This window comes from Phyllostomus hastatus, unplaced genomic scaffold, assembly GCF_019186645.2.
Source record: "Phyllostomus hastatus isolate PE091 unplaced genomic scaffold, TTU_PhHast_1.1 phas_contig_38, whole genome shotgun sequence".
NCBI classification, from domain to species: Eukaryota; Metazoa; Chordata; class Mammalia; order Chiroptera; family Phyllostomidae; genus Phyllostomus; species Phyllostomus hastatus.
Window position 1 is genome coordinate 22,016,547 of NW_025333869.1, and position 17,403 is coordinate 22,033,949.

A 17,403-nucleotide genomic window follows, 5' to 3' on the forward strand; every position below is an offset into this window, starting at 1 on the left:
CAGGTAGAGATTAAATTGTGTGGCTTTCAGGCAAGGGCCATTTTTGTTCCACGTGCCCCAACCACTGCCACTGGTCCTGTGGAGAGCCCTCCCTCCCTAGAGCCATATCTTAATCTGTTTTAACCTGATAAACTCTACTGGCCCCACCTGGACAACTCCCTGAGACCCCACCCCACTGCAAAGGTACATAGTCCCCAGGCAGGAGACAGCTGGCTTTGGTATGACCTAAGGCTCTGATGTGGAGTTTGAACCTGTATCAGCCTGGTAACCGCCACTCACCTCTACCTGGTGATTCACGAGGACCTGCCTCATGCAACTCACATACCACTAGAGGCTTGTTCAGAGGCTGAGCCTAATAGGAAGCTGGCAGGTGGAGGTGGATCTCATGGTGCCTTGGGCCTTTTGCTATCCAGACCCACGCTCAGGACAGTGGAAGACAAATTTGATACATAGCTTAGCCCCCCCATGCACACCCAGGACCAGGAGAGGCAGCCACCAACAGTAGATCACTTTGTACAATAGCTCCCAACATGCAGCCCACGGCTAGTCACAGGCAGTATCTGACATTGAAATACACTGGAGTCCCTCCCAAGAGGCACCAGAACCAACACACCCAGTGCCTGGCTTCAGATCACATCAGAGCACAACGCGATTAGCTTCATAAGCGGCACACCCAAAGATAGATCTTGACAGGCACCAGGACCAGCTGGGGAAAATTCCGTTCCATAGGGTCAGCCTCTGCACAGCAACTCGAACACTGTGGTCAAGGTCAGTCTTCACAGCCAGCTGAAGGGTCAACCCCACACATGGATGGTCCAAAAGCAATCAAGACTAAGCTACAACAGAGGGGCTCACATAAGGGGCATTCCTGGAACACCTAGCTCATGTGATCAGGGAAATTGCATGACTGAGTTCCACATAACATCTCCTATATAAGGTCATGCTACTAAGACGTAGTAGATCTACCTAATACACGGAAGCAAATACAAAGAGACAGCCAAAATGGGGAGACGAAGAAACATGCCCCAAATCAAAGGATAGAAGAAATGTCCCAAAAAAGAAGTAAACTAAATGAAGGAAAGCAAACTAACCAAGTTCAAAACAAAGGTTTTAAGAATGCTCAAGAAACTTAGGGGACAAATACATACACTCAGTGAGAACTTAATCAAACAGACAGTAAACATAAAAAAAAAAACAGAAACCATGAAAAAAAGAACTAGCCAGAAATGGAGAATACAGTATCTGAAATGAAGGATATGCTAGAAGGAATCAACATCAGATTAGATGGAGCAGAGGAGCAAATCAGCCATTTGGAAGACAAAGTAGCAGAAAACATCCAATTGGAACGGAACTAAAAAAAAAGAATTTAAAATTGGCAGTTACAAAATAGCTACAGGGATGTAAAATACAGCATAGGGAATATAGTCAATAATATGGCAATAACTAAAGCACCGTAACTATGTATGGTGCTAGAGGCACTAGACTTATTAGGGGAAATCCCTTCTTTAATTTATATAAATGTCTAACCACTATGCTGTACACCTGAGGCTAATACAATATTGAATGTCACCTGTTTTGAAAACATTTTAAATTTTTAAAAAAATATTCTTAAAAAAATCCTATTTGGAGGACTGACATAGGATTTTCAGCTAGGGACAAATAGGAAAATTAAAACAAGAATAAATTTGCAACTAAAATAATTTTAAAATGAAAAGAATAAAAACAAACTTAAGATTAAAAGTGACACAGGAAATGATAGTCATTTTAATTTGCTCATGAAGACAAAACAAAGGTAGGAAGGTTATATCAGGTAGGAAGAGTTAACTGCACTAAAGGGGAAAGCATATTCAACTGGAACTAATAAATTTGTTATCATATCCTTCAAAGGAAGACAACAGTACATAATCTTCCTTGGGGTGAACTAGTCAATCTTTTCTGAGCTGAAAAATTCCAAAAGGACTCATTTAACTTTTGTATGACAAGCACAATAATAATGAGGTCCCCCCACACCGTCTTAGCTACTAAACTAGAAAACCTGAACCTCTACTTGGCACTAAGGAGGGAGCACCTGTAGAAAATTACAATATGAGTGACTAATATCATCCATGAATATAGATGAAAAATCCTTAACAAACTATTAGCAAATAGAATTCGGCAATATGTAAATATATATTTATGTATATAAACACCATGAGTAAGTGGGGTTTATCCCAAGGATGCAAGACTGGTTCAATATATAAAATCAAACAATGTAATAATCCAATATGTTAAGCAGCTAAAGAAGAAAAAACACAAGATTGTATCAGTTCATGCAGAAAAAGCATCTGACAAAAAATTTATCATGAGCACTCATTCATGATTTTAAAAAAACCTTTCAGCCCTGGCTGGTGTGGCTCAGTGGATTGAGTGCTGGCCTGCAAGCCAAAGGGTCGCTGGTGTGATTCTCCATTTGGGGCACATGCCTGAGTTGCAGGCCAATTACCCAGTAGGAGATGTGCAAGAGGCCACCACACATTGATGTTTCTCTCTCTTCTTCCCTGCCCCTCTAAAATAAGTAAATAATCTTTAAAATAAAATAAGATTTTAAAAAAACTTTCAGAAAACTAGGAATAGAGGGGAAATTCTCAATTTGGTAAAGAATATCTATAAAAACCTACAGCTAACATCATATGTAATGGTGAAAAACTGAATGCTTTCCCCTAAGGATCAAAAAAGGCAAAGATATCCACTATCCATATTGCTATTCAACATAGGACTGAAGTTCTGGCCAAAACAATAAGGTAAGGAAGGAAATAAAAAGTGTACACATTGGGAATGAGGAAATAAAAATTTTCCTATTTGCAGGTGACATGACAGTCTACACAGAAAATTCAAGGAATCTACAAAAAGAAAACCCCAAACATCCTAAAACTAATACATGAGTTCAGTAAGATTACAAGAGCAACATACAAAATTCAATTGTATTTCTGTATGTTAGCAATAAATACATGGACAAAGAAATTTAACATATAATACCACTTATAATCACAAAGAAGCAATACCTAGATAAATCTAACAACATGTATAGGATCTATATATTGAACATGCTGATGAAAGAAATCAAAGAAGGCCTAAATAAATGGAGATATTCATGGATTATCCAACTCAACATGGTAAAAATGTCAATCTCCTCAAATTTATACATAAGTTTAACATAATTATTATAAAAATGCCAACAATATAGACAACACTGTCTAAAAACCTATATAGAAAGGTAAAGAAATCTGAATAGTTAAATCAGTTCTGAATAAGAATATAGTGGAGGAAATCACTCTACATAATTTCAAGATTTAACTGAAGCAATCAAGACTATGTGATACTGGAAGAAGGACAGACTCAGAGATGAACTGAACAGAATAGAATACTGAGAAATAGCCCTGCAAGAGTATGGCCAACTGATTTTTGACAAAATTGAAAAAATAATTCAATGTTTGGTAGTTGAAAAACAGTGTCAGAGCAACTGGATATCCATAAGCAAAAACAAAAAACAAAACAAAACAAAACCCCAAAAAACAAGAAAAACCTTAACCAAATCTCACACCTTATGCAAAATTTCATTAAAAATATATCATAAATTTAAATGTAAAGTATAAAACTATAAAACTTTTATTTATTTTTAAAGATTTTACTTATTTGTTTTTAGAGAGGGGAAGGGAGGGAGAGAAGCATCAATATGTAGCTGCCTCTTGAACACCCCCTCTTCTAGGCACCTGGCCTGCAACCCGGGCATGTGCCTTGACTGGGAATCAAACTAGCTACCCATTGGTTTGCAGTCCAGCACTCAAGCCACTGAGCCACACCAGCCAGGGTGTAAAACTACAAAACTTTTAGACAATAACATAGAAGAAAATCTTCAGGACCTAGGGTGAAGATCTAAACCTGATACTCAAAAGCACAATACAAAACAAAACAATAAAAATTATAAATTAGACTTCAACAAAATTAAAAACTTTTACTCTACAAAAGACCCTGTCAAGAGAATGCAAAGACAAGCTACGGACTGGGAGAAAATATTTGCAAACCTGGGAAACAATATATATCTAGAACGTATAAAAAATTACCCAAATTCAACAGTAAAAAAAACACAAATCCAATTAGCAAATGGGCAAAAGACATAAAGAGGCATGTCACCAAAGAGGATATATGAGTGGCAGATAAACACATGGAAAAAATGCTCAACAACACTAGCTACTAGGGAAATGCAAATTTAAGATTATGCTGAGGTATCACTACACACCTATTAGAACAGCTAAAATAAATATGACAATATGAATGACAGCAAGGATGCAGAGAAACACACTGCGGGTGGGAAAGTAAAATTGTATATCCATTCTGGACAGAGGTTGGCAATTTCTTAAAAAATGAAACATACTTACTGTACAACCTAGCAATTGTACTCTTGGGCATTATCCCAGAGAAATAAAAATGAGCACAAAAAAACCTCTACACGAATGTTCACAACAGCATTATTTGTAATAGCTGGAAGGTGTAAAAGACCAAAATGTCCCATAATATGTGAGGAGTTAAACAAACTGTGGTGCTTTCATAGGATGGAATACTACTCGGCAATAAAAAATGAATGAACTATAGATACACACAATAACTTAGGTGGGCTTCATGGGCATCATGCTGAGTGAAAAAAGCCAAATCAAAAGGTCATATGTGCTATGATTCCATTGATGTAACATCTTCGAAATGACAAAATTATATAGATGGAAAACAGATAAGAGTTGCCAAGGGTAAGATACAGTGTATGTTGGGGTGTGGGAGGACAACAATAAAGGGGTAGGCCAAGAAACATCTTTATAGTGGTAAAATAATTCTATATCTTGATCGGGGCAATAGTTACACAAGTCAATTAATGATAAAATGATACACAACTAGACACACAAATTAAACAAATGTCAATTTCCTGGACTTGATACTGTACTGTAATTATGTAAGATGCAATCATTGCAGGAAACTGGGTAAACGGTGCATGAGATCCTTCTGCTCTATCTTTGTAACTTCCTGTGAATCTAGAATTACTTCAAAATAAAAAGTAAGGTTTGTTTTTTAAAAGAGGAAAATGTCCTAAAAATAGCACATGTGCATATTTTCAAATAAATAATCAAACTATTAATAGCTACTCTTCCAGTGGACTCTTTCACTCCCTAAATTAAATATTTCTAAAATTTCTAAATGTTATACAATGAGCATATAATGCTTAATAAACAGAAGGGAAAAGTCCTTTTTAAGAAAATGAACACATTTTATTTTTCACTGAAGTACATCACACTTAAATAGATATGGGGACTTCTGGTCAAGATGGCAGCAGAGAAATACATGGCTCACCTCCTCGCAAAACATCAAAATCACAACTAAATTATAGAATAACCATCATGGAGAACCATCAGAAAATGAGTTAAATACAAGTCTGACTACGGAATAAAAGAAACCACATCCATCCAGACTGATAAAAGGGGCAGAGATGCAGAATGGGCTGGTCCCATACCCATGTGTGGTGGATAAAAATTTGGGAGAAAGCCCTGGCTGGTGTGGCTCAGTGGATTAAGTGCCAGAATGAGAAGCACAGGGTTGCAGGTTCAATTCCCAGTCAGGGCATATGCCTGGGTTGCAGGCCAAGTCCCTGGTAGAGGGCATGCGAGAGGCAACCACACATTGATGTTTCTCTTTCTTTCTCCTTCCCTTCTCCTCTCTCTAAAAATAAATACATAAAAATCTTAAAAATAAATCAGGGAGCAGAATGTTCTGAAGGTATATGCTCTCTAATATGCCTTGATGTCCTCCTACCTTACTGTGGTGTTAGGGAATTTGAGATCACGTTATGATGCTGATTTAGGATTATAAGTGAAAGTATTGCACTGTTTCTTCATGTTATAAAACTGAGGCCACAGCTGTGATTTGCAGCCCAACTGCCACCCAAGACAGGCCCTGAACTTTAAATAGGCTTTTTATTTTATTTTGAAGACTCACAGGTTGAACTTTCTTCTTTACAGATTTTAAAAAATATATATTTTAGTGATTATGCTATTATAGTTGTCCCATTTTTTTCCTCCTCTTTATTCTCCTCTGCCCTGCATGCCCTCCCCCACCGGCATTCCCCCACCTTAGTTCATGGCCATGGGTTGTACATATAAGTTCTTTGGCTTCTCCATTTCCCATACTATTCCTAACCTCCTTCTGTCTATTTTGTACCTACTATTTATACTTTTTAAAAAGTATGTTTTATTGATTATGCTGTTACAGTTTTCCCATTTTTCTCCACTTTGTCCCCCTCCACCCTGCACCTACCCACACTCCAGCATACCCCCACCCCTTAGTTCATGTCCATGGGTTGTACATATAAGTTCTTTGGCTTCTCAGTTTCCTATGCTATTATTAACCTCCCCATCTATTTTATGCCTACCAATTATGCTTCTCATTCCCTGTACCTTTCCCCCCATTCTTCCCCTCCCCCCCCCCCACTGAAAACCCTGCATATGATTTCCATTTCTCTGGTTCTGTTCCTGTTCTAGTTATTTGCTTACTTGGTGGGGTTTTTTTTTTAGGTTCAGTTGTTGATAGTTATGAATTTGTTGTCATTTTCTTGTTCATAGTTTCTAATCTTCTTCTATTTCTTAGATAAGTCCCTTTAACATTTCATCTAAGGGCTTGGTAATGATGAACTCCTTTAACTTTATCTTATATGGCAAGCACTTTATCTGCCCTTCCATTGTAAATGATAGCTTCGCTGGATAGAGTAATCTTGCATGTAGGTCCTTGCCTTCAATGACTTCAAATACTTTCCAACTCCTTCTTGCCTTCAAGGTTTCTTTGGAGAAATCAGCTGATAATCTCATGGGAACTCCTTCGTAGGTAATTCTCTCCTTTTCTCTTGATGCTTTTAATATTCTCTCCTTGCCACTTTAATCTTGGGCTACTTAATGATGATGTGCCTTGGTGTGTGCTTCCTTGGGTCCAATTCTTTGGGACTCTCTAAGCTTCCTAGACATTCTGGAAGTCTATTTCCTTGGCCAGACTGGGGAAGTTTTCCTTCATTATTTGATCAAATATGTTTTCAATTTCTTGCTCTTGTTCTCCTTCTGGCACCCCTATGATTCAGATGTTATAGCGCTTAAAGCTGTCCCACATAGGTTCCTAAGCCTCTCTTCATTGTTTATTCTTCCATCATTTAAAAAAATTGAAAAGACAAAAGAAATGGAGGATGACTTAAAAGTTGCTTTCTATCTCTGGGAAAAAGGAGCAGCATTTGGCCATGTTCTTTTGTTTTCTATTCCTGTCCTAAATCCAAGAGCATGGTTCTCAGGAAAACCAGTTCCCCAGTTTAAAAAGAATTCCTTTTAGTTTCTTGTAGGAAAAAAGGAAAACCCCAAACTTTTAGCACTGATACTACATACTGTTCTGTTAATTTTCTCTGCCAAAAAAAGAAAAAGAAAAAAAAAACAAAAAAACACTTTAAGCTGGGGTTTGACATCCTGCTTTCAAATGCTCTCTTTTTATTAGTGAGTGATAATGGTTTGCTAATGATCAATAGGTAATAATTTTTGTAATGCCATCAAGTGGCTCTCTATTTCTGCTCTCACGGCTGTGTTAATGTTTAACTGTTGTGCCTTAAAGCTGAAACCAGTAACTATGCATCCTGTAAACAAGGTGTTGGGTTTACAGAATTGTTCATTGCATAGACAATTTTAAATGTTGTTGCAAACTAACAAGTTACACCATTTTTACAATTTCCTTCTCTCCTCCTCCCTTTTTTTGCCCACAAATGATACTATAATGTTTATTTAGTCAAAGAACAGACTAAACAAGGGTAAAAAGTTTACCACTGAATTTGCCATCATTTCATTGCCTTGATTCTGTTTGTGTCCTATGATGCAAAACAAGTCAGTGGCTTTTAACTATTTACTAATAGAATGTGATTGTAAAATGTACAGTTTGGTTGTGTTTAATTATGAAATTTCTTCAAATATAATAAACCATGAATTTTTTGATGCTCAACATTTAAAAACAAAATTTGGGAGAGATATCCCAGGGGGAGGAGTCCCAGCCCAACACTAGAACTCCTACCCAGGGTTCCAGTGCCAGGGAGATAAGTCCCCATTACTTCTGGCTATAAAAACCAGTGGATATTGAGTCTGTGTAAGAAACTTCTGGAGTCCCAAGCAGTTCCTCTTAAAGTCCACACATGGACTCACCTACTCAGACTCACTCCCTCTGAGCTCCAGCACCAGAGTAGATCTTGAAAGGCACCAGTGGCATACAGGAAGTAACTGAAGTGTCTGGTATCAAGAGGAGAGCAGGGGACAGCTTTCTCCCAGAAAGAAAGGCAGGCAGAGGCCACTGGTCCCTTTTCTGAATGCTCTTGCCACACAGTCAGCAGGAAGGTACCATATCTGAGACTCCATCAACCTAGCTAACACTGTTTGCCTCACCCTGAAAATCCCCTGAAATTCAGTGCCACCCAATTTACAGGCCCACCCACACTGTTAACGGTGACTTTTCCATATGAATGGCTGGTCTTGGCTCTTGCTTTACAACTTCTTACATCCTCTCAAACAAGCTACAGCTGGCGGCAGTGAGGCCCCAACCCCTGCACCTCTTGCTAAGCAGCCCCAGGCCCAGAACTAGCAGCAATCAGTCTGGACTCACAGGTTGGCTTCACCTGGGAATCTCCAAGCCCAATACAATTAGCAGCCATCTTAGATTGATTTATAGCTCAGAAAATGTGACTCTGGGCAGAACACAGGTGGGGGCTGACCCTGGCCTGCACCACCAGGGAAACCCTAGGGCCAGTGCACCCAGTGGATAGCTACAGACCATGTTAGAGCACCAATACCTGGCCCCTACACAGGTGATCCTACCCAGACAGCAGAAATTGGTGATCAGTGGTTATAGCCAGTCCTTGCAGCCAACTGGCCTGGGTTAATCCCTTCCATTGATGGGCCAACAGCAAGCAGTTAAGGCTCAACTATAAGAGGAGGGTGTACTCAGAACACACAGAGGGTGCACCTTGATAACCCAGCTTGGGGCGTCCCCAGAATGGGGCACAGGAGAGGCAACCACACACTGATGTTTCTCCCCCTTTCTCCTTCCCTTCCCCTCTCTATAAAAATAAATAAAATATTTTTTAAAAAATAAAAAGATCAAAACTGAATAATAAAATGGCAGTAAATACATACCTATCAACAATTGAATCAAAGAAACAGACTAAGCAAAGAACAGAGACAGAATCATGGACATGGAGAGTGTTTTGATGTTGCCAGATGGGAAGGGATCTGGGGGAATGGGTGAAGAGATGAGGGGATTAAGAAGTACAAATAGGTACATAGTTAAAGAATAGCCATGGGGATGTAAAGTACAGCATAGGAAATGGAGTAGTAGCCAAAGAACTTAAACACATGACCCATGAACAGTGGTGTGAGGATTGCCTGAGGGAGTGGGGTTGCTGGGTAGATAGGGGTATAGGGGGAAAACTGGGTCAACTGTAATAGCATAATCAAAAAACATAATTTTTAAAAATGTCACTTTAAAAAATAAACAGATAGGAATAGAAAATTAAGAAAATCAATTAAATTCAATTATTAACCCCTGTTTGGATATACACACTAAATAAAAGATAAGAAATAGTGAGGCAACTAGCAAGATCAGTAGATTCAAGAGTAGGTATGATTATAGATTCATTTCCCTCTGCCATAAAACAGTGTGACTTTGGAAAATGACTTAACCTTTATACTTTAAGAGATTATAAAAAAACTAATCAGAGACATTGAACACATCATACTTTGCAAATTAGAATAACAAAATTCTAAATGTTAGAATTGTAAGCAACATGGGAGGATCTGGTACAATTCTTTAATTTATATCTGAAGAAATTAAGACTAAAGAGTTAAATAACCTTCAGACAGCTATTCCACAACAGAATCTGATATAAAATCCAGAAAGCACAGTAATAAAGAATGCTGGCTCTGGAATCAAACTGGCTAAGTTCAAATTGTGGATTTATCACTTGTTATGTGACCTTGCAGCAGTTACTTAACCTCATTGGGCCTCAATATTTTTCTCTGTAAAATGAAGAGAATACTAGTTCCTATACCATAGGCTTATTGTGAAGATTACATGGAATATACATGTAATGCATTTATAATAATCCTTGGCAAATAGGAACTGCTCAATAAATGTAAGCTAGTATTGCCATCACATATTAACTCCTTTCTGCTAGTGTTGCAGGCCTGAAATTCAATCATTATGAGTATCATCTGTCAACTAATAGTTACATCTACTCTTAATTCTGGAAACCTTTGGGTTAATAAATACAAGCATTTGAAAACCACTTTTAAATCTCATACAGCTCTGCTCAGGGTGAAATTAACTTTCAGCAAAACAACGATGTAATCAAGTAACATTAACTGAGAAACAGAATAGCAAGGCAATAGTGCTTTCAGTTAACTAATGCAGAATTCTACACATGAACATGAGTTTCTCATTTATATGTTTCTCATATCATTTAATATCAAATTCAACAGGAGCACTGCACTCACCAACATTTTTAAAAAGTATGTCATATGTAACTGATTATTATTGATACCTAAAAGCACTTTAAGAATTTTGGAAGAGATTGGGGAAATCTCCTCATGTGACAAGAATCAATAAGTGGAAAGACACAAACTATTCTATTAGCTTAATTATGCAAACACACACGAGACTAAATGGTTTCTAATTTATCATTAGGCAATCTTTGGAATTCAGAGGATATATCAACAAAATGAAAACTTTACTCTATGTAAAGGTTTACAGAACCAATGTCCATGTTCAGGTGGTGATTGTAGTGATTTAAATACACCGGATTTGTAGTTTCACCTGATGGTATGTGCATATACACAAAACACTCTTATTCTCGAGTATAGCTGTCTGAAATAATTATCCTCTTTAAAAACCATACATTCAAATGCCCCTAAAGGAATTTAGAACAACTGATGCAACTTGATTCATATAAACAAAATGTGCTATTTTTGGAAGTAACTACTAATCTGGTATACAGTAAAAACTTTTAAGTTATTGTCTCTAAGTGATGTATAAAACCTAAATATCCATATCCCAAGGCAAAAAAATAAGGGGGGGATATTTAAAAATTATGTAGAGTTAGTATCAATATATCCTCCTTAGGGCAATTATACATTACAGTTGCACTTGTGCTAAAATAAGCTTAAAATTCAATTTTACCTAATAAAGCTTATTTAATATGCTTTATTAAATAAATACAGATAAATTACAGTAATTTGTAGATCCATAAACTAAAGCATAAAAGTAATTTTTATTAAAGCAAAAATCTGAAAGTACAATGTAGGAGGATAAGATTTACTTTGGGTATTTAACTCTAGAGTCTGTAGTATTTGGGACTATCAAGCTTTTAAAACCTCATTTTTAATTTTTAATCCTAAATTAAAATATTTTCAGAGAGCAAACACAAACTATTCTTTTCTCTTGATCATTATCAAAAATTGCTTATTTTTTCTTAGTGAGCACAGGTCATTTTTTTCTAAAACATCTATGAAATCTGCTATAATTACACAATAATTTCAAACAGTGAACCAATTCCTACCCCCCATTTTTGACACTGTACCTGTGATTTTTTACTGTTCTACTATATTCTACTTCTGAGCAGAATTTGGGACAGCACATTTGAAAAAATCAAATAGCCTCCTCACTTTTATCATCATTCTGCACCTAAGTTCTAGGATATTTTTTGCTGCAGGGACCATGCACTCAATGTATTATTTATTTTTAAATTTTTTTTTAATGAGCACAAACCCTTTCTGGCTCCAACTTGCCTTAAACTAAATGATACACAACTATCACATTGCACTTAATTCTATAACACATCTAGAACTATCTCAACTCCATGAATAATAATCTAATAACACCATCCAGTTTATATTCTGTTATATAAAAGTTTTTATATAATCAAGATTTAGTGGTAAACTTAATGAAAGGCTTGACCTGCCTGCATGCCAAAGCACATCAGTAAAGACGCCAAGCATATAAAATTACAATTCTTATTTTAATCACTAAAATAATATTTGAGCAGGCTAACTTTAACATATTCACTGGTAAAAAAAATCATTATTTTTATTTATTTTTTATTTTTATATTTTAGAGATTATATTTATTTATTTTAGAGAGAGGAAAAGGGAGAGAGGAAGAGAAGGAGTGAAACATTGATCAGGGTTGCCTCTCGTATGTACCCCAACTGGGAACCAAACCCACAACCCAGTCACATGCCCTTTTTGCTTTGTAGGATGACACCCAACCATCTGAGCCACAGTGGTCAGGGTAAAATCATTATTTTTAAATATGATATACTCCAAATCAAATCAACATATTGGAAAATGAGAAATTGGCTTAAGATTTCAAATTCCATTACGATATTGTGAAAATATATTGGATTTGGACCCAAAATTTAATGTATGGTTTTGGCAGCCTTTGACTTTCATGCCAATAGTTTGTCAATGAAAATGATATTGATTTAACTTAGTCTCAAAGTTTCCAAGCTAAAACCAATTTGCTGGCATTTCCAATAACTGTGATACAGTTTAACTTAAAGGAAGACCGTTACTTAGCATGATTCTCACCTCCTTCTAGAATTTCCCACCTAGAATTTTAAGAAAACAGAAAAGGGTCTATAGACATATTACTACTTTTTTTGTCTTTGCCATAACTCAAAAGCTTTACAAAAAATCCACAATAAAAATTTAAGGCAAATGTAAAGATAGGTCATTGACTCCACAAGATTCTATTGAGGTACATTTCATAAAACACTGTTTTATAATGAAATCAATATAACCAAGTTTTCTTAGTTGCTGCCATCCTCTGCAAAAGCCAGGACAGACTCACATTATGTTACATTCTGTACTGAAGTAATTACATTACTGGGAGGACCCAATGTGTGGTAAATTAACAGAGCATTTCAATATGGAAGCATGAAGTACAGACTCAGCTTAAGATCCAGTGATGGTGCTCTGTGAACGAGAGGAGGGAGCACAGGAGTATTTATACCATGGGTCTGTCACAAATCCACTGCCACATATTTAGAAGCAAATTAACCAGAGGCGGCATGTAAACACGGAATTGTTCTCCAAGTCAAGAGAGCCTGACCACGCTTTCCTATTTTTAGTTAACTTCTTGATTTCTCAAAGCCAACCTCGAAGACCTAAAGTAAGAATCACTGTCATGATTACCCTTAGTCAAAGGACTCTTTCTGTTCTTGTCCAACTATAACTCAATGTTTTACATCATATCCTTAGAGAAAAAAGAAAACAAAACTAGATTTCAAAAGTTTCCAAAACCACATGCAAGCAAAAATTTTAAAACACAAAGGTACAGCATTATATAAATAGGTAACATCTTATTTATAAGCAAATACAAGCACTCAAGAGAAAATGAAAACAAATCTAAATGCCACCAATTTCTGCAAAAACTAAAACGTTTAATCTGGGCACGACAGTGTAGTCCCTCCCTGTAACCTACATTCATGAAAAGAATTGCACTCAACTCATCCTGTACTCTCCCACTAATGCCACAATCTTTACAAAGAACTTCATTGGTAATTTAGCAGGATACAGATTTGTATTCATATCTCAGATAAGTCAGTTTGATATACAAAAAGAACCAAAGCTACAGGAGCTTTTAATTTAAAAAGTGAATTCAACTTTCACTATCAATATACCACTGTATAAAAAAATGAAGGCAGAAACATTTTTATCCATAACTTAATGGCTGTGCTAGGTATGCCCTACAATTAAAACCAAACATTATATCAGGCCTGTGGACAAGAATTTTAAAGGAATAGCTGGTTAATATGGTCACTCTTATTTAAAAAATAACAATATTCATTATAATATCTGTGATTCAACAGTTCTCATAAACAATGTCCAAATTTCAATGCTCAGAAAAACCGTCTCTAAATGAGCAAAACTATGGCAAAGTTTTGAAAAAGCATTGAAGTTCTAGCGATCAGCAAAATAAAAATGCTTCAGTCTGGATGAGTCTTTGAAGAACAGAATATGTGCCACTGAAACAAAACTGATTCATCTAAATACACCTGAATGTTCTGTGCTTGCAGTCTTGATGGCTTCTTCTGGAGTAAGAGAGATTTTCTTGCCTTACAGAAAGTGCTCTACCATTAAACTGACTTTCTTTACAACTAAGTGATTTTGACAACTGTCAAAGGGAAACAAAAACAAAATAACTATTAGGCATGATGAGATACATTAATTGTATAACTTCATCTAACGGTTTCTTTCTTTAATTTTGCTGTAACATTAAGATGCTACTCAACAGACCAGGGGTGTCAAACTCATTTTCACCGGGGGGCATCAGACTCTCGGTTGCCTTCAAGGGCCGAATGTCATTTTAGGATTGTATAAATGTAACTGCTCCTTAACTAGGGGCAAGGAGCTGGCACTGCTGCCAGGTGAAAACAAGGTGCCGGGCCAGATAAAACAAGGTGGAGGGCCGGATTCAGCCCTCAGGCCTTGTGTTTGCCACCTGTGCAATAGATGTTACCTACATTTTTACACGCCAAGATTTATTCAGAACTAAGTACTATGTAGATCCTCTACAGGATCTTAGTCGCTGAGGGTAAACTGAAACATAAACAACAGAAATACTACGGAAACTTCTTCAATTAAAGACCAATTAAAGAAAAGGGAGTTAATCTTTTGATAACAGCTGAAAGCAAAGAATTCATCTCTCTTTTAAGGAGATAATTACTAGTCCACTAAGCATTTGAAGGTATGACATATATACTCTATACATATAAACTAAAAGCGTGTTGCACTAGGTAAATTATCTCACAAAGAATAAACAGGTTAATACCGATTTAGAGTAGAAATACTTGATGAAAAGTTTGTTTTGAATGGTCAACAGCTTTGCAAAACTTATTATCAGATAGAAGTTGTAAAGGTAAAACAACATGAGATGTGGCTAAAGTCAAAGATTTCATAAAGTCACCTTATAAGTTAATAATTACAAAAGGAAGTTAACTTATTTATATTAAAGCAAATGGAAATATTACAATCATTATTTTTCTGGCACAATTACGGCTTTGGTACCATTTCTTCTATAAAAAACTGTGTGTCCATCTATCCTAGTTCCGTTAACGCCCAACTACAAGCATCCTCTATTCTTGCTTTTCTAGATCACGTTACTAAAAATATTATTCATATAATACCTGCAAAATTGCATTAATATTGGTCCTGCAAATCGGCCAAGAGTACCCCTCCAATTTTCAAGAGGTAACTCCAACCCTGGAGTTACGGGTAAGAGGAAGATCCGGTAGGCCCCGGACTGCGGTGATTTCCCATACAGTTTTATGTGCCCGGACACCTGCATCGACCAGATTTTCGCCCTGTGGTTATGTATGTGTGATTCAAGCTGTCAAATTGGAGCCACTCAATGCTGACTATCTATAAAATCTAGGTGTCCACATTTTTATTCCGAGCTTTATTTTTAAATGTAAAGGTAATGCATTAAACATTCTTTGAAGATCTAAAATTCTCTAGTATTTAATATAAACTTAAATTTTAAGAAGACATAACAAAGAAAAAAGAAGGCTGTTAAAAGAAATCCAAATGGTATCTTTATTTTCAGAATCACGCCTTTCACTACGTTTCCTAACATCATTTCCCTTTTCACAATTTCCCTAGTCCTTTCCGCAAAACACGGCTCCTTCCCCCTAGGTTTTAAGAGGATCCACTGCCCACAAACGAGAAAGCCCCACAATCCAAGTATATTACCTTAGTGATCTTCGATGCTTTGAAAGACACCTGTGAAGATGCCCAAGCCCTAAATTAGGTCCCCAAGGGCTCCTTTTCTTTTTAATTCCATTTCTTTTTTCCTGGCCCTTTGGGCAAGACTACTTCCCACCCGAGACCCCTTCCTCTTCCAGTCGAACCCAAATCCTTCCTCTAATTACCACCGCCTCACTTTGGTCAGCTATCTCGCGCGTCCCAACCCGGTTCTGTCTCTCGCCTCGCGGTAACCTCGGCCCTGGTCCCGCTCCTCCGATCCTTCCTCCCCACTGCCAAATCCCAGAGCATCTCTTCCTCCGGCTCCACGTTCCGGCGGGACCCCTTCAATCTCCTCTCGCTACCCTGCTTTCAAAAACCTCCAAGCCCTTGTCTTTTCGAGGCTACGTCTCCCCCAGTCTCCCACTCCCTCTTACCCCGAACCTCTTCTTACCCCTCAGTCTCCGGCCATCGCCACTCCCCCTCGGGCCCTCGCTCAACAACCTCCATTTCCCTCAGATTCCATTCTAGAGCTGCCTCTCCGGGCTCCCTCAACCGTCTCCCGTGGCCCCTCCGGAACCCATCCTCGGCAGCCCTAGGCTTCATCTCTGACACCCAACTCACCCCCTGCTGCAGGTGCCTCCCAAATTCACCTCTCCTCAGCCTCAGCTCCACTCACCTCCGCCGTCCGAGGACTGCCCAGACCCACCTCCGAGTCAGCTTCCGAGCCGCCGTCGGAGTCCGGGGCCCTCCGAGCCCCGCCGGAGTCCACTGCCTCGAGAGGCGGGGGCGGAGCCCGGGGAGGAGACCTGGAGTGGAGGCGCGGACGGTGGCGGCTGCGCGCAGGCATTGCTCCTGCCCAAGTGTCCGCAGATGAGGCAACTGTTCTCAATTCAAACCGGAACTGCTTCGGGAGGCGGGGCCCCGCTGGCGGGAGGCGGAGCTCTAAGGGTGGGGGGCGGTGCCAAAACCGGAAGGTACGCGGGCCTCGGGTGGAGAGCGAGAGAATGTGTAAAAAAAAAAAAAAAAAATCAAAAGCGCATGCGTCAAGCCCAAAGCGAGATGATGAGGATCAAGAAGAAGGCTCGCGGATCTGGGGCGAGGTCGACGGGATTGGTAAATAGGGTTTGAGAACAAAGGGAATTTATCCTAATTCCTCTGGAGGGAGCCAGCTGCTCTCCAGGAACCAGTTCACAAGGATCATTGTTGCCATTTATTGCCCCTTTACTCTCAGTCCAAATGACATAAAAATAAATATTTCACTTAATCCTTGTGCCAAAGTCAGTTTTCCTACTCAAATCTGTTTAACTTTAGAACCCATGGTCTTCCCACTCCGCTATACTACCCTACAGGAACTCCCCAACCTGTGCCAGCATTGGCATAAACCAACTCCCAAACCACCTGAGATCTAGGCTCCAGCCTCTCCCTTGGCCTTGCATCCCCAAGCAGTGCAAGGCAGACTTCAGTGGCTCTGATGGGGGTGGGGACAGGTTCTGGGGTGGACATGCTTACAAGGGATGTCCTGGTGGACTTTACCCTCAAGCTAGACTCAAGGCCAGGGGCAGCAGGGAGGCTT

At 38.4% G+C, this 17,403-nt stretch overlaps 1 protein-coding gene across 2 annotated transcripts in view; it reads right to left on the bottom strand.

Moving 5' to 3' along the window:
- SAMD8 (sterile alpha motif domain containing 8) overlaps positions 1–16,710 on the bottom strand; it is a 65,904-nt gene extending 49,194 nt beyond the window's left edge. Inside the window, exon 1 of one of the 2 annotated variants that reach the window (XM_045842151.1) lies at positions 16,507–16,710. In XM_045842151.1, the coding sequence (XP_045698107.1) occupies positions 16,507–16,677 (171 nt within the window). In that variant the 5' untranslated portion in view covers positions 16,678–16,710. Of the gene's footprint in view, positions 1–16,480 lie in introns of both variants that reach the window. The other variant, XM_045842153.1, reaches the window with a different exon arrangement.
- Between the last annotated feature and the right edge of the window lie 693 nt (positions 16,711–17,403).